Consider the following 23611-nt stretch of genomic DNA (forward strand, 5'->3'; position numbering starts at 1 on the left):
ATGAGTTTCTTTCTTCTATTCAACACAAAAAAAGATAATTTAAAGAATGTTGGTAACCAGACAGTTGACGGACCCCATTGACTTCCATTGTAGGAAAAAAATAAATACTATGAAAGTCAATGGGTGTCCTCAACTGTCTGGTTAAAACCCAATTGATGGGTTTTTATTTGTCCATTTTCAACCCAACTTGGGTTGTTTTTAACCCAGCATTTTTTAGAGTGTACTTATTGACCTGTTAAACAAACTTTTTTAGTAATTATAAGGTAAATTCATACTATAAAATGCATTATTTTTCATGCTTTACCATTACAACTGCTAAATTACATGGTGTGAAAATCTGTTATGAAGTGAAATGGCTATTTTAAAGCGGAACTCAGTAAGATTTGCGAAGCTCCCCCTACAGGTTTCTTCAGTGAATAACACTGTCGTAAATACTCCAAGCGCAGCTCTGGACTACAACGCTCACCAGCGCAGTAGTTTTGCAAATACAGTACAAGAAATCTCGATGGAGGTGGGTAATTTTCGAAATTGTCTTATAAAGTCATAATATATACATTGTTTTTGAATTACCGTAAAGCATTTTGTCACTTTCGCGTGAACGTGACATGAGGCGAGATTGTGTCGGGTCGGCGCAGCTCAACTTGCAAGTGCTGTTTTCTGGCGTAGACGTGCCAGAGGGGGTTAGTGCACGCCTCAAACACACCACTACAAGTCAATTAACCATCTTAAGGACTAAAAAAGTTACTTAGTTCTGCTTTAAAGAATCTAAAATGTAAAATAAAAATAGGTTACACTTTATTTTAAGGTGCTCTTACATTTACATTTACATACTATATTTTTAGGATTTGGTTTAGAGTTAGTTGCTTATAATTATGCCTAATTTACTATAGTAAGTATACATGTTAGGGACAATAAAATAAAGTGTTACCTAAAACAGTAGGCTCATAAATAAACAAAGAAATGCACAAGCTAATAATATAATAAAAACACATGTAGTTTCCGAGTCGTGTTTTTAGAGCGTCACAATAAATCCATAATATCACAGCTGCACAAAAATGGCAATTCGCACGCTGTGTAAACTACAAATACCAGCATGCAACGGAACAAAACATTGCCTCCCCCTCGACTCCTCAGCATGGCTTTTTGGCACTCCCCAGCGGGGGATTGGTGCTGAAAGGCTTCATTGTGTCGGGGATTGAATGGGGGAGTTTGCGTTTTGTCGAAGTCCGTCTGTTATCATCCACACAGCGCGGATTAACTGGCCTGCCCGAGTCCGAGCCATGCGCGTTATCATGCCGCAAACCTCCAGCGGTGCATTTATTGTGCATGATACAGATAAACGCGCCCAGCTTCAGAGCCGCTGCCGTTGAGTGAGCGATGCTCAACAGCTCCGAAAAATGAGCGGAGGGCCCGACAGATACGGATTAACAATGTAGGGATGCTATTGTCGAAGTCTCTCATCTGATACAGAGCTCTGCGGGTTTGCATCGATGGAGAGGGCGTCTAGTCACCTATAAAAGCCTGCTTATCTTTTTGGGTTGCTTTTTACCTCTTTATTACATTTTGGAGCTGAATACGTTTTTCGAACGGGTTTACCGTCGCTGGGCATCAGACAAAAAAACAAAACAAACAAACAAAAAAACATGGGGAACGCTGAAAGTATGGATGCTCAGCTCACAGATTTCAGGGCGAGGGGCAACAAACCCCCTAAACTGCCCATGCCGGACCCGGCCGAACTGGAGGAGAGATTTGCAATCGCACTGGTAATTTTCACTTCTATCCTGAAAAGGCATATCGATGTAATTGTATCATGTGCACAACTAGTATGGAAGCTGGCAGCCCACGCCAGCACACACGCCTCTATTGTGTGCGGTTGGCAGTGTGCAATGCTTTGATGCTGTTTGCGCGTGCATGTTAGCTACTAATTGCAGGCGCGCGGCCCTTTATTGTGGAATCCTTTGGGTTTTTCATCTGTTTTAGCGTCATCAGAACTGTGCCTATTCTTTCATATTGCGGTGATTATGCATTGATGCATGATTCAAGGAGTCTGTCCTTAATCCAGTCATCGCAGCGTGCTCTTGTAGGCCACTCTATTCCCTGCATTTGCTTTTAAATAGGATTGTTTTTAGGACCAAGAACCCGTGTGGCATGAAAAGTAATCGCACTTATTTAGATACAGAAAAAGCTACAATGTCAGTATGGTCTTGTTGGTTGATATTACAGCCATTGGCACAACCTGTCTGATTGTTGTCTGTGATGGGGTCTGAAATGCATCAGTTTGCATTAATGGCTCTTCAAGATAATGCTATCTATTCAGTGATATTATTCTCTCATCAAGATCCAGCTTGCAGTCTATTAAAATTACATTTGGAGTGCATGGTACAAATTTCCCCCCAGAGACCCTAAATTTCCCCTCAGAGATCTCTGACTTTGATCATGACCTGTTTTCCCATTAATATTAGCTGGTCCTGTTCATGTGATTTGATTAATGTGACTACTTAAAACCGCATTCTTCTGAGAAGCTTTGCATGTGAAGTTCTCAGGGGTCTTTAATCAATGCACTTAGAATAGATCATCTGTTAGTTATCTCCCTGATTTGATTTTCACGTTGTCTGCCAAACAGACACATGTCATTTGCTTACATTAGAGAGCTGCTCTCAGAACAGTTGAGATCTAATCAGTGCATGGAGGATCCAAGTCTGCGAATCAGTCGCTTCATGCCATGTGTGCAGCATCGTGCATGTGTGTGGGCATGTCTGTCTGTTTGTGTCTCTGTGAGAGGAGAAATGGAGCAGGGGGGTGTGAATGCAAATCGTTAAATGCTGCCTCGTTTTCACAGATTTGCATCACAAATTGTGTCCCGATAGAGTTGTCTTTTGCTGCCCAAGTCTCTTCACTCTCTTCCACATGTTGGCCATTGCTCGTGTGTTTTCATTTGACGCTTTGATTTCCACTGGAATCTGCGCTATTCTCTTATTAATTATTGAATCAAATTTGGGCTTGGCTTATTATTCCCAAGATATGATGAACTTAGTTTCAGTTGTGTGTCTTTGATGGACTCAATTAAATTAACTGAAATGTAATTTAAATTCATGCAATTAATTAAGGTGATGCTATCAATCCATTATATTACTTAATATTTGTACAAAATTATTATTGAGGATTTCGCACCGGAGGAACTTTTTCATATAGTTCTTATCAGGGTTGGTACCAAGTTGGTACTGAAATTTGAAAAATGTGACTGTGGCATTTCCCCCTAGCATTTTGAGCACTGTTGAGCGGATTCTTAAACACCTCTGATTGACTATTGTGTTCACATGCTCAACAGATATGTCTGTGATTGGCTACAATGATCAACGCTTCAAAAACATGTTGTAAATGGGACATATTTGACGCTCTTCACTGAGCACTTGCACAGATACACACGAGAGTGTTTGTAATTGGATATATAGTGGATATATTAGGGATGCGCTGATAGACGCCTGCTTTCAAACTCTCCTGTTTGTATCTGTGTAAGCGCTCGGTGAAGAGCGTCAAATATGTCCATTTACAACATGTCTTGATCATTGTAGCCAATCACAGACACATGAACAGAATGGCCAATCAGATGTGTTTAAGAATCTGCTCAACAGCACTCAAAATGCTTGGAGGAAATGCTGGTATCATCACATTTTTCAAATTTCAGTACTGAAGTCGGTTCTTTTGACAACCATAGTTCATATAACTATAAAAGTACCAGCTTTTTGGCGTCTTTGCACCGCAGGAACAGGGAATGATTTTAGTTATAGGAATGTCTTTTGGGGGACTAAATTAGCTTCTACTTCAGAGTAGGGTCTAACCCAGCAGTTGACGTAAATGCACATTGATTGTCCAAACGCATGCCATACGAAACACTTTTAAAGGTGCCCTAGAATTAAAAATTGAATTTACCTTTGCATAGTTGAATTACAAGAGTTCAGTACATGGAAATGACATACAGTGAGTCTCAAACGCCATTGTTTCCTCCTCCTTATGTAAATCTCATTTGTTTAAAAGACCTCAGAAGAACAGGCGAATCTCAACATTACGTAACAGTCGGGATCATTAATATGTATGACCCCAATATTTGCATATGCCAGCTCATGTTCAAGGCATTACACAAGGGCAGCCAGTATTAACGTCTGGATCTGTGCACAGCTGAATCATCAGACTAGGTAAGCAAGCAAGAACAACAGCGAAAAATGGCAGATGGAGCAATAATAACTGACATGATCCATGATTACATGATATTTTTAGTGATGTTTGTAAACTGTCTTTCTAAATGTTTTGTTAGCATGTTGCTAATGTACTGTTAAATGTGGTTAAAGTTACCATCGTTTATTACTGTATTCACGGAGACAAGAGCCGTCGCTATTTTCATTATTAAACACTTGCAGTCTGTGTAATTCATAAACACAGCTTCATCCTTTATAAATCTCTCCAACAGTGTAGCATTAGCCGTTAGCCACGGAGCACAGCCTCAAACTCATTCAGAATCAAATGTAAACATCCAAATAAATACTATACTCACATAATCCGATGTATGCATGCAGCATGCATGACGAACACTTTGTAAAGGTCCATTTTGAGGGTTATATTAGCTGTGTGAACTTTGTTTATGCAATGATAGAGTCGAGAGCTCGGGAGGGGGCGGAGAGCGTGAGCAATTAAAGGGGCCGCAACATGAATCGGCGCATTTCTAATTATGCCCCAAAATAGGCAGTTAAAAAAATTAATAAAAAAAAATCTATGGGGTATTTTGAGCTGAAACTTCACAGACACATTCAGGGGACACCTTAGACTTATATTAAATCTTGTAAAAAAGCATTAGATGGCACCTTTAAAAAGACCTGTAAACACACAGTTTACATATACTTACTTCATGAACATGGAAAACAATGATAGATGGACTGATGCCAAAGTCCAGGCACTTCTCATGGCATCCTCCAGATGTTGATGTTGTTGAATGCCAAGTTTAAATCACATCGCTGTCTGCCGGCTTACGTTCCTACTGGCGGTGCAAATGCAACCAGGAAAATGGCCCTGGGGAAAAATTTAGTTCTCGGGGGAACGCCCTAGTGGCTAGTTCCTATAACTGAGTTCCTATTAACTCATTTCATACTGGGATTCCTTTCCAAAATCTATATGTCTTAAGAAAGCACTGGCATTTTGATTAAACTCTTTTCTTTTTTATGCTCATGATTTTCTGTATGAAGCTACAGAGGGGAATGTGGCTGTTCTGAAGATATTTAAGCAGTTTAGACTGAAACCAGTTTCAGAGAATTGGATGAAACAGTAAATGGTTCATCCACTGCTGGTGACTTGGTGTTTTTGAGCAACCTGTAAAGAAAAGTCCATGGTGTCTCAGGAATTTCAAAAACTATCTGTTTAGCTTTTCATCACTTGTGGTTTTGATGAACATGGTATGCAAAGAATGACTTCACATGCATGATAAGAAGAATGTTAACTCTTCTCTCTCTCTTCCTCAGAACTCTATGAACCTTCCTCCGGATAAAGTGAGGCTCCTTAGACAGTATGACAATGAAAAAAAATGGGAGCTGATATGTGATCAGGTGAGAGAGTCTGTTTGCATGCTTTCTGCAATGAGTCCCTGAAAAGCCAGAAAGCAATTTTACAGAAGTGCTATATAACCATATCTTAATAGTCAGAGCTTGTTACAACAGTTTTTTTTCTTTTTATTGTAAATTGTAGTCTTGATTATACCAAATATTAACATTATAAAGCCTACCTCATATTTGATACGCAACTTTCTATGGCCTCTAAATTATCAACATGTTGAAAATTTTGCTGAAAAACCTGTTATACCCATAACACATCATCTGTTGTCTGATTGATGTTAGCAAGTAAAAGTTTTTTTTTTTTTTAGTTTTAATTCTAAAAATGTCCTCTTTCAGGTTGTGGTGCACTTTACTGATTTATTTTTTATTTTTTATTTTTTAAGCTAAACTGATTTTTTAAAAGAATAAGTTTTATATTGTTAGTAATCTTTCAAGATGAACACTTAATGGACTGAAGCAATTTAGGTTTACTTGATTATCTGTACTTAATTTTTTTGAATGTGAATTTCAAATACAGTGGCGTAACTGTGTTTTAAAAATAAAAAATAACATTACTGTGTCCAGAAATCAATTTCAGTTGTACATTAAGTTTAATTTATCAACATAGAAGTCATGTTTACTATAATCTACTATAATACAATATATTGTTCCGATATTCTTCATGTCAGTGAATAAATACATAGATTGGCATGAAATGCTCGTGTGGTGGTAGAACTTTTGTTAAGCATATCAGAGAGGTTCTGGGTTCTAATCCACCCTTATATAGTATTTTTTTTTTGTCTCATTAAAACCAAACATGTTCATCAGTGATTGTATGTTTAGAGCATGGACATGTTTGTGTGCATTTTGTTTTGTGATTTCACCAGAACATATAGAGTCTCCGCAACGGCGTAAAAAGAGAGCAGTTAATTACAACAGCAACGAACGCTCAGCAAGATTTAAAAAAACATCAGTGCCAGATTGCCTCTTATTTAACAAACGAACAAAATGAATGCTCTGCCAATCAGCTGGAGAGGTTTCATTTGTATTAGGTACATCTGTGCTACGAGATGTTTCAAAAAGAGGTGGGGACATGTCCCACCTGTCCCATCTGCAAGTTATGCCTATGATCAAATGTGATACATCAAGCTCTTGAGGAATGTTTATTTGTACATTTGCCCCCCACAATAAAAGCTACAGAGCTTTTTGATCATTTGAATCCATCTTACAAAGACATTATTGGGAGATATAGAGTGAAAACTGATGTTTATATGCATTTCATGAAAGTAGTCTGCTATACTTCTAAAGATCTCATTGATTTACATTACAAGCTATCTGAATCAGAAAAAGCACCAAATTGCAATTTTTTGCCTCTGAATAATAATAAAATTTAAGTGCTCAAGTATGAGCTTCATATTCTCCGATATCATACTGTATGAGCCATAAAAGCCTGATGTATCAAATATGATACTCAACAAATAGAAAAATGCATATTTTTAAAATTTTGTCTGAGTGTTCAATAAACTGCTCCATTTCAGAAAATAAAAATTGGACCTTTATTTCAGGCTTTACATGGTTAATACTTCAAAATCTAAAAGTGACAGCTTGTGTGCATGACCGGCTAAACCCCTTTGACTTAAAAATATTGGTAACAGGGTCCAATTCTCACTATTAGTTGCTTATTAGCATGTATCCTAGCAAATACTAGGATATTTGCTGTTTATTAGTACTTATAAAGCACATATTAATGCCTTATTCTGCATGATCATATTCTACATCCCTTAATCCTGCCCAATACATAAAACTTAACTACCTCACCAACTATTAATAAGCAGTAAGTAGGAGTTTATTGAGACAAAAGTCATAGATAATAGTCAGTAAACAGTGAGAACTGGACCCTAACCTAAAGTGAGGCCAAAATATTGCAATATAATGTCTGTAGTATAATGTCAAAGTTCCAGTTACCGGGTATACAATGTTCAGTGTAATGTTTGATGTTTTTAATGTGATCACAAGAACCTCTGTGGAAAGCCTTTTTTTAGTCTGACCAAGTGCTCTGTTGTGGTTTCTTGGGTTTTTATTCAGTGGAAGTAAGAAAATAGACACTTGTGATCTGGTCAACTGATTATATAAACAACCACTGGACTATATTTGAGATCTCTCCCCATATCCTCACTATGGGACTATCTTCAAGGAGACCTCTTTAAACTTTGTAGTTGTTAGCATGCTTTACTGTAAGAATGATTTAAATAAATCAAATATCTTATTTGGTTTATCTATATCCATGACAGAAAGCATATTTAATTGTCCGTCGATGTTTATAAAGTTGGTTAAATGTCATTCTTGTTGTATTTCCTGTAAGTCTGCAACACTTTAAATTGATCCAAGCTGAAAATGAGTGCAGATATATAATCATCCTGAAGTGTATATACACAGAGGAAAGTTCCTTTATCATTACAGCGCCACTAAGTAAACAGATTCTTTATTAATACATTCTCTCTACATCCACCCTATCATGTCACCATGGCTACACTGACGTAAGAGAAGCAGAGCATGGCTGACTCTGGAAATATATGTTGAGGTGAAAGCGTGTGAAATGCCTGCTGTCTAAATAATGAATGATCATATCTCGGTGATTTCCATGATGATTTCAAGACTGAAATGTGGTTCAGAAGTGATTGGGTGAAAGTGAGACTCCTGAATGTTTGGGAATTAGATCAGAGGATAACTGAACAGAAGAGGAGGTTTGCTTAGTAAATGTTTTATGTTGAAGTTGGGGAGGGGTTTGAACTTGCTTCAAGAGGAGTGTTAAATAGAAATAATAGAAATAAAGCATCATTTGTGTGTCTAACAGGAGCGCTTCCAAGTGAAGAATCCTCCCCATACATATATCCAGAAGCTCAGAAGCTTTCTAGACCCTGCCGTCACCAGGAAGGTGAGTTACACACGCTGCCTCTATGACTTTTCATCTGCCATATTAATAGACCACTAAGATTTAAAGATCTAGGCCTGGAAAAGTTGTAGATTCAAACTCTGCAAAGGGTGATCATCATTGTGCACTTTTTTGTAAACTGCAGATAGCATGTATGACGTGTGTGTGTGTGTGTGTGTGTGTGTGTGTGTGTGTGTGTGTGTGTAAAGACGCCTTAAATGAATAATGTATGCAAATAAATCCGAGTATATGCAGAAGGGCAATAGCTACAAAGAGAAATGTCTCCTGCATATTTTACAGCTGCATCTAAGTAATGGAAGAAACCCCAACCTCTTAATTTTAATGTCTCCTCTAGAAGTTCTTATTGAGTTTAAAAGGGAACATACACACTGAGCTAAATTCAGTTGTCACTTCACCTTCTAGAGCTTAATCCTGTTCTGGACACACAAAGTTCAGTAATATATGGGAGTTACAACCGAATGAACTCTCGAAAAAGCCAGGTAGTGTGTGCAGTGTGTACAGAACCAAACCGAACAACTAGTTGTTAATGACATATTTAAATGCACATCAGAGATGTGTCTCTCTTCTGTATATGCGGTGCAAGAAATCACAGGGAAAGAGGTATATGAGGTTGCATAAACATAGCTATTATGTTAAGACTGTGTCTTAAGAACTAGTATGACCAACTAGTTAGTTAGGGGAAATCAGTCTTACCGGCTAGGCGATTTTTCCCGATTTATTTATTATTATTTTTTTCCCCCAATTAATTCGAATTTAATGTTTTGTCATGATTTTATTATTTTTAAATCAGGAAGTCACGGTTTTGAATAAAAATGTTAGCGACCGTTACAATTAGACATGTTGACAATAGAGTACCTCAGGGATGACGCATTTTTGTAGGCAAAACCCGGAAGCGAGTTAGCATTTTAGGGCTTCCGGTTCCAACGCCATAATGTCTATGGGTTATTTGAATGGGTTTTTGCTGAATCGCCTGAAATAAGGTCTGTGGTTAACAAAGCCTCTAAATACTGTCACGTTTTGATCTATGACATAAAACACACCAGTTATAACCCACTTGTGATTTTTTTTTTTTTTAACTTTTACTGTGTCTTAAAATCGGCGGTTGCTAACAAATTGCTAAAAGGGACTACTTCCTTTGGCGGGGACTTTAGACATCGTCATTAAAAACGGGACATTTGGACAGCATTTCTCATGAAAAAGTGGATAAATATTCATAACAGCACAGATCATAATCAGCGAGCATGTTTTGAAATAAAGTTGTTTTCTAAATAAAGTTTGAGGAAGCTTGGTGGTGACGACGTTGATCCGCGACCATGGTGTGCTGTAATCCGTTTATAGCCTACTGTTAGCCTTTTATATCTGACAACTTTATTTAGGCTTCAAAATCTATAAATGTTGTGTTAACTGTAAAGATTATCTTGATAGACAAAACGTGTGTATCATAACCCTTTGTTAAACACAGAGCTTATTTTCTGCGACTTTCCAAAAGTCTATGGGAAAAAATGCATAGGCTTTCAACCGAGGGAACCCGTGCGCCGCTAACTTCTGGGTCGGCCTACAAAAACACGTCATCCCTGGGGTACTCTATTCATCAATGATAACAGTTAAGACAAGAAAATGGTCCGACCACATGATGGCTCACCTGATTAACCGCTCTCGTGTGACGTAGACTCAGAAATGCATTATTGCATTGAAAAAACGAGACTCAGGCAGTGGAATAGGAAAAAAGCAATGAGACATGAATTGACATTATAAGACATGAATTGTACTTTTTGTTTTTTTGTTTTTTTTGTTTTTTTTTTACTTGAGCTCCACGTTTTTAGAATGCCGTTTCATGGGTAAGAACCAAAGACTATAGATGTATCTTTAAGTTTGTGTCTTTTGCAGTGTCTCACCCATGAAACAGAATTCTAAAAACACGGTGGTAAAGTAAAAAAAAAAATTCAGCACACGTAACTTTGCTTTTTTTTTTTTTTTTTTCATTCCCTTGAAAGGGATTTTGGTGAGACGCTGCAAAAGACACAAGACCCGAGTGCAACAGCCAAACACATCCGCCAAACATAAAAACAATTGGAAAAATAGTGCAATGGAATGCAAAAACCTGTAAAGAACTATTACATGTTTGATATATTTAATGTTTGCATGATGGTGACAGGCTGAAAGGTGCTGTTATTTTTATTTGTTTTTTATAAAGTATTTGCTGTTAATAATAGCCTATTACTGGTTTTATTTTTTATTTTATATTATTTCTGAGTATGTAGGATATGTTTAAGTCATTTGTTTTACATCTACACCATGTTGATCAGTTCAGGTGTGGTGCACAGAAATAGAATTTTTTAACTAGATTGTTAATAAAGAGAATGTTACTTGCATCATATTGTAGTTACGTTTTTAAGTTAAACATTAAAAAAAAAATGAAATCGTGAATCGGTCAATCGTTCTGAACAAAAAAAAGATTGCCCTGCAATCTATGTTTTTATGCCACTGACTTTTAAAAAAAAAAAAGTTGTGAACAGTCTTGAAGAAAACAAATTGATGTCCAACTTTAGGACTAGTCTTTGGCAGTTTCAGCCCCAGATCTTGCTAGAAAAACGGCAAACAAGAACAAGCCTTTAATAAACCGAAATAAATCCAAAGGTAACACTTTATTTTAAGGTGACCCAGTTACACGCTATAACATGTACTTACTATAGTAATAACAGTAAATTATGCATAATTACAAGTAACTAACCCAAAACCAAACCCTAACTGTAACTCTATAGTGAGTACATTTAGTTAATTAATAAAACTCAGCACTTATTTGTGTAAGTACAATGTATCTACGTCACCTTAAAATAAAGTGTAACCGATCCAAATGATTTATATTGAAAATTACCAGAATGTAACACTTTAGTTTGGGGTCCAATTCTCAATATTAGTTGATTTATTAGCATGCATATTACTAGGATATTGGCTGTTTATTAGTACTTATAAAGCACATATTAATGCCTTATTCTACATCCCATAATCCTACTCCATACCTAAACTTAACAACTACCTTACTAACTGGTAATAAGCAGTAAATTTGGAGTTTGAGGCAAAAGTCGTAGTTAATAGTTAAAGTGTACCCCAAACTAAAGTGTGACCAACCAAAATATTGCGACCCACACTTTCACACTTTATTAACTCCATAAACTAGATTACTTTACGAACCAAACTCAGACAACAAGCCCCAAAACACTTATAATAATAGGTACATCTCAACACATCAAGAGCGCACAACAAAGCAGCCTTCCAAGCATAAACAAAACACGACGCCTCTATCGACGGAGCTCTAGGTAAATATGTGGAACATAATCAGCCTTTGGTTGCTGTAATATTAATTTTGTCACAAATAGCGGCTACCAAACACGAGACACCAGAACATTCCTATGGTTACGCCGGTGTCAATCACAATTTTGTGACTCAGTTGTTCCTAGGAAACTGACACTTCCACATTACAAATAAGTCTTATACATGAAAATATATACCTGCATATTTTAGGAAGGGGTTGCCTCACAAGGGGATCATCATATTTGGGGGATTTGTAGCATCAAAATGTTTAAAAATCCAGAAGGGTCACATCTAACATCTTATATGTAAATTGTTTCACACTGCGACTGGTTTTTGCAGCTGTCCACCCAAGTTAAATACATATTTGCTCAGAAATGGACATTTCTTGCTATTTCTTCACAGAAGTTTAGGAGGCGAGTTCAGGAGTCAACTCAGGTGCTCAGAGAGCTGGAGATATCTCTTAGGACCAATCACATTGGGTGAGTCCAGTGAATTAATTTCATTTCAGGCCTGTGAAAGGTTTCTTTTGAGGCATTCAGTCGGGAAAAGGTTATTAAATGTTTTGTTCTTTACTTAGGTGGGTGAGAGAGTTTCTCAATGAGGAGAATAAAGGGCTTGATGTGCTGGTGGAGTACCTGTCTTTTGCCCAGTATGCTGTCACGTAAGTAGTTATTATCAATTTTGTCTTTACTGCTGTTTTTTGTTTTCTTTTAAACTTTTTATGTTTGGTTTAAGCTTTCTACTTACTTCCCAGAACACTCTCAGAACACCTTGAAATTGTCACAACAGTCGACTGTTGATGCTGAAATCATGTCGCCTCACTGCTGGGTCACAGTTGCTTCTGACAAATGAAAGGGGGTGATGAATTAAATAAGTGCCTCATTCAGCAGTGAAAGAGGGTTTGATGGATGGGAATGTGAAGGTGTATTTTGAGATCAGTGTGAAAGCAAAATAGAACACAGTTACAATAATTTCAGCATCTTGTGATATGATTGTTTAGTTTTAAGATGCCATGTCAGCTTAAAAAGTAAGTATAAAAGTTAATTTTGCCACATAATATTTACCAGTTAATAAGTAGTTAAATGCAATATTGCTGAAAGTGTGGGTTGATGCTGAGCCAGGGTCTACTGAAACTCGGCATGGGTGTCCACATACTCTCGACTATCTGTTTAGCCAGGCTTATATTTAAATCCCCATAGTCTGCTTCTAATCCTGCTGCATTTATTCTGTAGGCTGGGAACTATTGATCCTTTCTTTATTAGAAGCACTACTTCCATTACTTAGGATAGTGTTTCTCAACTCGGGACCAACCTCCTAGAATGTTTTAGATGTCTCCCTATTCAACACACTAAGAACCTGATGAGTTGAATCAGGTGTTTTAACTCAAAAACACTAGCTATGTTTAGAGATCATGAAATCATTCAGATTAATGAACATAGTGTTTACATGAACGCTAAATAAAGTGATCAGGTTGATGTGCACATAGTCAAACCAAAATTTATTCAGACACCTTGAACATTTCATTCATTAATACAGTTTATTCAATATAGTTTAAAAAAAGGGTAACAAAATGTGACAAGATCTCAGAGTTAAACTGTGTCAGAAAAAAATAATCTTAATTATGTCAGATAACACTTAAGCAAAACATGGTCAGGTCAAAGTGTCTGAATAATTTTTGGTTCCAAATTTTTTATTAATTTTGCACTATATGAAGAATTTTTGGGTATAATATGCCACAGTTTACTTTATTTTGCTATTCTCACTTACATAAATGAACTATAGTGTCCTGCACCCACTAGTAAAAATATATCAAAAATATAAAAAATGTCAAATAATTTTTGGTTTGACTGTATATACACTACCGTTCAAAAGTTTGGGATCGGTAAGATTTTTAATGTCTTTTAAAAGAAGTTTCGTCTGCTCACCAAGGCTGCATTTATTTAATTAAAAATACAGTAAAAACAGTAATATTGTGAAATATTATTACAATTTAAAATAACTGTTTTCTGTTTGAAAATATTTGAAAATGTAATTTATTCCTGTGATGGCAAAGCTGAATTTTCAGCATCATTACTCCAGTCTTCAGTGTCACATGATCCTTCAGAAATATGCTGATTTGCTGCTCAAGAAACATTTATGATGAATAGAAAGTTCAAAAGAACAGCATTTATTTGAAATATAATCTTTTGTTACATTTTAAATGTCTTTACTGTCACTTTTGATTGATTTAATGCATCTTTGCTGAATAAAAGTATTCATTTCAAAAAAAAATTCTTACTGACCCCAAACTTTTGAACAGTAGTGTATAATGTTACAAAAGCTTTGTATTTCAGATAAATGCTGTTCTTTTGAACTTTCTATTCATCAAGGAATCCTGGAAAAAAAAAAAAAAAGTATACAACTGTTTTCAACATTGATAATAATAAGAAATGTTTCTTGAGCAGCAAATCAGTATATTAGAATGATTTCTGAAGGATCATGTGACACTGAAGACTGGAGTAATGATGCTGAAAATTCAGCTTTGCATCACAGGAATAAATTACACTTTAAAATATATTCAAATAGAAAACAGTTATTTTAAATTGTAATAATATTTCACAATATTACTGTTTTTACTGTATTTTTAATTAAATAAATGCAATCTTGGTGAGCAGACAAAACTTCTTTTAAAAATATTAAAAATCTTACCGATCACAAACTTTTGAACGGTAATGTATGTGACAAACTTCAAATAGGATTTGATCTTTTGACACGTACACTGCACAAATATACGGAATTTTCCCAAATTTGTGGCAAACCAACCATCCTCTTTTTCTTTCTTTTTAAAAACAGACTTATATTCATCTAGGCCTATTTCAGGACATTAACAACAACAGCAGCTTGTTCCATGTGTCATGTGTCATCACGCCATTTCTGTGTCATTGCACATGCGCAGAACTTTCCAGTTTTCGGTTTTGAATGATCAAATGTTCTCGAATGGATTAGAAAAGGTTTAAACCACCTTTTACAATCCGAATCAAATTTGGCCAATTTATTCCAATTGTGACTTTTTTTTTTATTCTGACTGTGCTACTAGTCCGATTACAAACAGGGGTCCATGTAAACACAGCTTCTGTGGTATGTAAGTTGCCTCAAATGGAGCTGAGAAACAATGTCCTAAGATGTAGGAGAAGAAAATAAATTGAAGTAATGTTAGTGCAGTTCTATGAGCCAGTTACATAAACAGCCACTATGTTAAGACTGTCTTAAAGGATTAGTCCACTTTTAAATAAATTTTTCCTGATAATTTACTCACCCCCATGTCATCCAAGATGTCCATGTCTGTCTTTCATTTTAAGGTTTTTAAGGAAATTAAGGTTTTTAAGATGAAAACATTCCAGGATTATTCTCCTTATAGTGGACTTCAATGGACTCCAAACAGATGAAGGTCAAAATTACAGTTTCAGTGCAGCTTCAAAGAGCTTTAAACGATCCCAGACGAGGAATAAGAGTCTTATCTAGAGAAACGATCGGAAAGCAAACTGTATATGCTTTATATAAACAAATGTATGCCTTGCATGTGCTTCCACTTTCCGTATTCTTCAAAAAGCTTACGCTGTATGTCCTACGCCTTCCCTATTCTACTTACGGAACGAACGCGGCGCCAGTTCAGTTTTTTTCCGTAAGTAGAATAGGGAAGGCGTAGGACATACAGCGTAAGCTTTTTGAAGAATACGGAAAGTGGAAGCACGTGCAAGGCGATCATCTGGAATGTTTTCAAACCTTAATTTCTTTTCGACTGAAGAAAGAAAGACATGAACATCTTGGATGACATGGGGGTGAGTAAATTATCAGGAAAATTTTATTTGAAAGTGGACTAATCCTTTAAGAACTTGATAAATTAGCAGTTAAACCAGGGGTAATCAGTCTTACTTTTTTTTATTCAAGTTAGACCGATCTACCTTTCTATTCTACTGACTTTAAAAAGTTATGACCAGTTATAAAAGTTATAAAAAAAATTTGATTACTAACTTGTAATTGATTTAAAATGACAAAAGAGTGATTAAAGGTGCCCTAGAATCAAAAATTGAATTTACCTCGCATAGTTGAATAACAAGAGTTCAGTACATGGAAATGACATACATTGAGTTTCAAACTCCATTGTTTCCTCCTCCTTATATAAATCTCATTTGTTTAAAAGACCTCCGGAAAACAGGCGAATCTCAACATAACACAGACTGTTACGCAACAGTCGGGATCATTAATATGTATGACCCCAATATTTGCATACGCCAGTCCATGTTCAAGGCATTAGACAAGGGCAGCCAGTATTAACGTCTGGATCTGTGCACAGCTGAATCATCAGACTAGGTAAGCAAGCAAGAACAATAGCAAAAAATGGCAGATGGAGCGATAATAACTGACATGATCCATGATTACATGATATTTTTAGTGATATTTGTAAATTCTTTCTAAATGTTTCGTTAGCATGTTGCTAATGTACTGTTAAATGTGGTTAAAGTTACCATTGTTTCTTACTGTATTCACAGAGACAAGAGTCGTCGCTATTTTCATTATTAAACACTTGCAGTCTGTATAATTCATAAACACAACTTAATTCTTTATAAATCTCTCCAACAGTGTAGCATTAGCCGTTAGCCATGAAGCACAGCCTCAAACTCATTCAGAATCAAATGTAAACATCCAAATAAATACTATACTCACAGGAATCAATGCATGCATGCAGCATGAATGACGAACATCTTGTAAAGATCCATTTGAGGGTTATATTAGCTGTGTGAACTTTGTTTATGCACCTGTTTTATAGTCGAGAGCTCGGGGGGGCAGGGAGCGAGAGATTTAAAGGGGCCGCAGCCTGAATCGGTGCATAGTTAATGATGCCCCAAAATAGGCAGTTAAAAAAATTAATTAAAAAAAAATCTATGGGGTATTTTGAGCTGAAACTTCACAGACACATTCAGGGGACACCTTAGACTTATATTAAATCTTGTAAAAAGACGTTCTACGGCACCTTTAAAAACCACTCTTTTGAACAGCCTCAAGGTTCTATTTTAGGCCCATTGATGTTTTCCTTGTATATGCCCCTTCAAGTGATATTAGCAGTGAACTACAACAGATTTCAGAAGACAAAAGTTATTTTTTACCTTGACGGGTAACAAATTACTCCATTAACTAGGCATACTTTCTCAACAAGAAGTTGGGAGGACACAATGTTTTGTAGAACTTTTGACATAAACAAATTAAATATAGTTTGTGTATTGTTTATGCTTTTAACAGCACTCTTATTCTCTCTCAGGTTTGATGGAGATGTAACAGAGAGCACCACCGGTGAGATTTCCGTAGAGACCCCCTGGAGCAGGTCTATAGAAGATCTCCATGGTGACAGTAATCTACCATCACCGGTTAGCGGCAGCAGCATACCGCGATCCACACGGCACTCCTTAAGGTAGACGAACAAACAAACACATCTGTTCATTTTGAAAACTGGAAAAGATTTTTACGAGACAGCCCTTAACATTTTATTGCTATCTCAGGTCTAATACTTTGCCCAGTCGCAGAACTCTGAAGAACTCCCGTTTGGTGTGTAAAAAAGATGATGTTCATGTCTGCATCATGTGTCTCAGAGCTATTATGAACTACCAGGTAAGCAGATTATGAAAGAATTTGAATTTTTGTTTTGTTCAGATGTTTTTTCAGCTTTATTTGAATCTTTTTGTTTTTCTCTTGTCTATATCACTCACTCTTTGTCTGAAGTATGGCTTCAACATGGTCATGTCCCACCCCCATGCTGTCAATGAAATTGCTCTGAGCCTTAACAACAAAAACCCCAGGTAACACCACACCCACACCCACACCAGTATTATAACGGTTTCTCTTAACCAGTATATATTTGAAGATTTCTTCATTGCACTCCAGTTTCTGTGTTTAAACCTCTCAAATGGTTGATGAAAACTCTCTTATCTGTCAAGGCTTTCATCCAAACCGTTAAGCTATTACATTTGATCAAAGACCTTTTTTGGATGGGGTGTTCTTTGGAAACTTTAGCTATAAATAGCCGAATTGTCTGTCATTTGTGCTGATTAAGGTCAATAGGAGATAACGGTTTGTAACTGAGACTGTTCCCAAAGACTGTGATACAGAATCTTTCAAAGCCATTAAACAAAACTTTTATGAATAGTCCCTTGTTTAGGTGGGATAATTCCTCTGTAATTAGCCAACCGTAAAACCAATAGGATCACTTGACCTGCCCCTTGGAGATTTCTTGATTGGTTGTATTTGGAATCTTTAATTTTTCTTTGGAATGTTTTATCAGAGTTTGTAGCACAAAGTATTTTGTGCAGCCAGGTTTGGTTTCTTGATGTAAGTGTCCTTTTGTCTTCGTTGTGCAGGACCAAAGCCCTGGTTCTGGAGCTTCTAGCTGCTGTGTGTTTGGTCAGAGGAGGACATGAGATCATCCTTGCTGCATTTGACCATTTCAAAGAGGTAAGAAAGATCATTTATGCATTCCATTTATTTCACTCTGATGCGCATTCAAATTGTTGTTGTTTTTTATCATAATGACCATAGCCGTCATATTTTTATGCTTAGTAATACTGATATTGCCTTGAATAATTTATTTACGTCTCAAAACTGGCTGTAAAATATTTAATCAATTAATCTGATACATTTTATGTAGTTAATGCATTCCGTTTATTTTAAAGTAGTGCTGTCAGAATTAGCACGTTAACAAGTGCAATTAAATTTTCAGTTTAACACGTTAAAAATATTTAACACAATTAATGCAGCATCCATTTTTTCCATTATAATTTGGCTAGTGGTACATTATATGATCACGCTCTTATTCATGCAAGTGCTTTTAAACCATTCAAGCGCCACAAGATGAACGAGAACGTGCTGTCTGTGAATGTCGTGGCATGTGATGTGACACACACACAACTCGTGTGCACAAAAAGACGTGCGCCAGTATTGAGTTCTCTTTCACGCTTGAGCAAACAATAACACACAGAATTATGCCAAAATGTCAATTTTGTCGAGTATCCTCATAAGAGCAGTCTTAAATGAGTTAATAACGTCTTAAATGAACTTAAAGAGTCGTGAGAAAATGAGATGTGCGTCAGATCTGCGTCACGTTCGGCAGCGGCAGCTCTTAAAGTGACAGCAGCCTAATAAACCAGTTGCTGTGATGTCTGTCATTAATGTTCATCAAAGAACAAAGAGAACAGAGAAAATTGTAGCTTTAATAAGGATTAATCTATATTTCATTTATAATTTATGCAGTGAAGACTGTAAAGTGTTTGATAACTTTATTCAATTTCTGTCTGTTAGACAGATAGGAAGGCCACAGGTAAATATAACATTTATTATAATGGGTTTATGTGAAGATTGTTTTAAGTTCACTTACATTAAAAGTTATTCAAATTTTAAGTTTTTGTTGTTGTTGAAATTTATGGCTTTCAGTTACACTGTAATGTTGAATGTCTATAATTAATGTTTTAAAAAAAAAAAATTCATAGAGACATCAGTAACAGTATTAGCATCAGTGAAACTGGCCTTGATTCACAAAAAGATGCCATTAAACAAATATTTAAAATATACTGAAATTATTACAATATAAAAATATTAAAAACTCAAATAATTTTAATCATGATTTAAAAATGTGCAATTAAAGGTCCCGTTCTTCGTGATCCCATGTTTCAAACTTTAGTTAGTGTGTAATGTTGTTGTTAGAGTATAAATAAAATCTGTAAAATTTTAAAGCTCAAAGTTCAATGCCAAGCGAGATATTTTATTTAACAGAAGTCGCCTACATCGAACGGCCAGTTTGGACTACATCCCTCTACTTCCTTCTTTAATGACGTCACTAAAACAGTTTTTTGACTAACCTCCGCCCACAGGAATACACAAGAGTTGCGTTTGTAGAGTGTGTTTGTCGCCATGTCGTTGAAACGCTGTTATTTTCATCCCGCAGTCCAATCACCGGGTCTGATTCCGGCTCAAATTGATAGGGTAAAATTTAAAGCCATGTTTACAATAACACTGAGCGCGTGCATCTCTACATTATGGTAAGAGGCGTGACCTTTCCGGGCAAGGAGCGCTAAGCTGCTGTCGAATCACAACACAGGAACCGCTGGCACAATCAGAACTCGTTACGTATTTCTGAAGGAGGGACTTCATAGAACAAGGAAGTCATCAGCCCGTTTTTATGACAGTGGAAACAGCGGTATACAGATAAGTAAATTATGTGAAAAATACTATATATAATAATAATAATAATTTTTACACGCGAAACATGAACACATGTTATATTGCACACTATAAACACAATCAAAGCTTCAAAAAAACACGAAAAACGGGACCTTTTAATTCATTTTTTTTTATCAATTGACAACACTATTTTAAAGAAAAGAAAACAAATTAATGTTTAATTATTGGGTTTGACAGCAGCAAAAATAAACATTCTCAAACAGCACAGGAAATGCAATAATGAAAATCTGCAATAATCAATAAAATGATCTAATCTTACATATGATTTCACTCATGAATGATATTTTCATTGTTAAGCTTCAATAATTGCATTTCAAAATAAAAACAAAGGAAATTACTATGCATTCATTATAAAATGAACATTACAGATATTTAATTAATCATATGTTTTAACATGGAACTTCTACAAAACTAGTCAAAAGACCAAACTTTCAGAATTTAAAATGCGCAGTGTTGTTTCCTGTGTGATATTAAAATATAACCTGTGTCTTTGGTGTTTCTCAGGTCTGCTCCGAATCCCAAAGGTTTGAGAAATTGATGGAACACTTCAAAAATGAAGACAACAATATTGATTTCATGGTGGGTCTATATTACAGAGTCCTTCCTCTGTCCTCTGGAGTGCCTTTTAAACTGACATGCTCTCACCACTACTGATGTCATATCTCATCATCATTCCCTGTTCGTGACTCAGGTGGCGTGCATGCAGTTCATCAATATTGTGGTGCACTCAGTAGAGGACATGAACTTCAGAGTTCATCTCCAGTACGACTTCACCAAGCTTGCTTTGGATGACTACCTAGAGGTATGAAACTGCTCAAAGTATAGTCTCTTTACGCTCACTCAGAAACTCATGTCCGCTGTCTCTGGGGTGTGTTTTTGTGCACAGAGGCTGAAGCACACTGAGAGTGATAAACTCAAAGTGCAGATCCAGGCATACTTGGATAACCTGTTTGATGTGGGGACGCTTCTAGAAGACGCAGAGACCAAAAACGCTGCCCTTGAACGTGTGGAGGAACTGGAGGAGAATCTCTCGCATGTGAGCGAAAGCACAAACACCATCCTTTTCTCTCTTTTCTGGAACTGATTCCACATTTACATGAATTGAGTCATGACAGGAGTTCATTTTTGGTTTTTAACCCTTGTGCGTCCTTATAGACATTTATTTATTTATTTTTTTTAGTTTGCCTGTGTTAATGCCAACAGGACCTTAAGGACAAAAATGTCCCATTGAAACCCATTAAAATGGCAATTTTTAATCCCAGGACCATTTAACTATAAAATTACGCAATCTTTGTTAATAGGCTTTCATTCTGTTGGCAAGGCTTCAAAATTACTTTTTTTTTTTTTTTCGTTTTTTTTTTTTTACCAAATGGTGCCATTTTCTCAGATTTGGCATATAAAGCAAATACTCGCTTTATTCCTGTTTTCTGCTTATGCTTATTATAGAGCCAATTGGGTAAATTATGCAGCTCTAATTATGTGGGTGTGTTGATGTAATAAAAAATTATCTAATATTTAAGAGAGAAAAACTCTACTGTACTGCAAATCACAAATCCAAAAACTGTGTGTACCAGTGGAGCTTTGCTGGCATCTAATGGGGAAAGTTTGGTACTGCGCCCAAACAAAATCTTACTGAAAGCTCATTTTTTGAGATATCAACCTCAGATTTAGAACACAACTTACTTAGATTTATGGCTTTGACTTTCTTGCAGTTTTAGAGTTCAACATGTTTCATAAAATATATATTTTATATAAAATAATATTCATACATTAAATAATTTTCATAAACTTAAACCTCTATAACTTTTTTCTTATTTAACCTTTTAAACTTTTTTACTTCAACAATAATCAGCCAAGGGTTTTCTTTAAAATGAGACCAAACTTAAGTTGACAGTTTTTGGACATTTTTGTACTCAGTGGACCTAATATGTAACTTTTTTTTAATTGACACACAAGGGTTAAGTCTTCTAACTTTAGCTGAACTTCATAATTTTCAGCACAGTCAATAATGCTGTTCTTATCTGAATGCTGCAGCATCTTTCCTCTCTTTCCCATCTCATTCTGTCAATTTTTTCATGTTGGCAGATGGCCGACAAACTCTTAGAAACAGAGAATGAGGCCATGTCTAAAATCGTGGAGCTTGAGAAGCAGTTGATGCAGAAGAACAAAGAGTTGGATACCGTCCGGGTCAGTATCACGCCACCTGTTTGGATCTCATCAAATGGTTTATAACAACCTGTTATACTACATTTTACATTTGCTACAAAAAATTTGAATAATACGAAACCATTGGATGAACAGGTCTGTCAATTTAACCCATTCATTTAGTACAAGCCAGTGTCAGTTTAGTATTATTTATGTACTCTTATAGTATTTATTAGGGAGTGAACGACTTCAGATTTTTTTTTAAGTCGACATTTATGTGATTTAAAGTCAAGTCGACGTTGACTAGTTGCTGTTGATGTCATTAATGAACAAATAAGTCTGGAACGTGGGTTGCGTTTTGCACAGCTATGGCATATGACACAGCGCTGCCCACAAGGCTATTGCTCCTACATAACAGCTCATTTCAATCAGTTTTATTTTGATCAATTGCACGTAACTTGATTGTAATTTATAATTGATTGACACTTCGAGAACCTCTACAAATAATGTGATTATGGTAACTTAGTCCTTTAATTACATTGGATGATTTAATGCATTTTTTGTCAAATGCTTAATTACTGTGTCTGTGTGCACATGCACTCCAGGCTGTGTACCGGGACGCCAGCTCACAAGTTCACACGCTCCGGCGGATAGTTCGTGAGAAGGACGAGACCATTCAGAGGCAGTCCACGCTAGAGAAGAAAATCCATGAGCTAGAGCGCAGAGGCAGTCTCCAGATCCAGGTGAGGGGTGAGGGAGATGGGGAAGGAGACGTGTCTCCGCTGCCGTCACCACCTCAGCCCATGGCTCTTTCTCCCTGCCCTGATGCCATGGCCCTGGCCGGAGCCTGTGCTAGTGCAGCATACAGCTCTGGCGGCACATCCCAGACAGGCACCCTTCGAGCAATGGCCACACCTCCTCCTCCTCCCCCTCCACCACCTCCAATGGCAAGTTCCTCCGGTGAGTAATGGTTCAGAGCACTAAAGATGATTAATATTAAAGGGTTAGTCACCCAAAAATGAAATTTCTGTCATTGATTACTCACCCTCATGTCGTTCCACACCTTTAAGACCTTCATTCATCTTCAGAACACAAATGAAGATATTTTTGATGAAATCCAAGAGGTATATGACTCATCCATAGACAGCAATAAAATCAACACTTTCAAGGTCCAGAAAGGTCCACAGTAAAATCATATTACCATGTTTTTTCTGTGAGCAATGTGTTTGCAGCCAGTGATTCAACAGAGTGGGCCAACAGACATTTTTAGCACAAATTAAGTGTTTGTGGGCACAATTTGTTGAGTAGAAACGTGTAAATATCCAAACCGATTATCAGTCAGTCTCTTATAAATAGTAAT

The 23611-nt window shown here is 36.4% G+C and overlaps 1 protein-coding gene across 1 annotated transcript in view; it reads left to right on the plus strand.

Annotated features, from left to right (window-relative positions):
- The first annotated feature begins 1104 nt into the window (after positions 1–1104).
- Positions 1105–23611, plus strand: part of fmnl2b (formin-like 2b) — a 39623-nt gene continuing 17116 nt past the window's right edge. Inside the window, exons 1-14 of the mRNA XM_048200565.1 lie at positions 1105–1763; positions 5508–5591; positions 8431–8511; positions 12244–12320; positions 12419–12502; positions 17138–17287; positions 17376–17484; positions 17596–17672; positions 18231–18324; positions 20611–20685; positions 20798–20908; positions 20993–21142; positions 22192–22293; positions 22857–23211. Coding sequence (XP_048056522.1) covers positions 1644–1763; positions 5508–5591; positions 8431–8511; positions 12244–12320; positions 12419–12502; positions 17138–17287; positions 17376–17484; positions 17596–17672; positions 18231–18324; positions 20611–20685; positions 20798–20908; positions 20993–21142; positions 22192–22293; positions 22857–23211 — 1669 coding nt within the window. The 5' untranslated portion in view covers positions 1105–1643. The remainder of the gene's footprint in view (positions 1764–5507; positions 5592–8430; positions 8512–12243; positions 12321–12418; positions 12503–17137; positions 17288–17375; positions 17485–17595; positions 17673–18230; positions 18325–20610; positions 20686–20797; positions 20909–20992; positions 21143–22191; positions 22294–22856; positions 23212–23611) is intronic.

Source organism: Megalobrama amblycephala, linkage group LG8 (genome assembly GCF_018812025.1).
Source record: "Megalobrama amblycephala isolate DHTTF-2021 linkage group LG8, ASM1881202v1, whole genome shotgun sequence".
Taxonomy (NCBI): Eukaryota; Metazoa; Chordata; class Actinopteri; order Cypriniformes; family Xenocyprididae; genus Megalobrama; species Megalobrama amblycephala.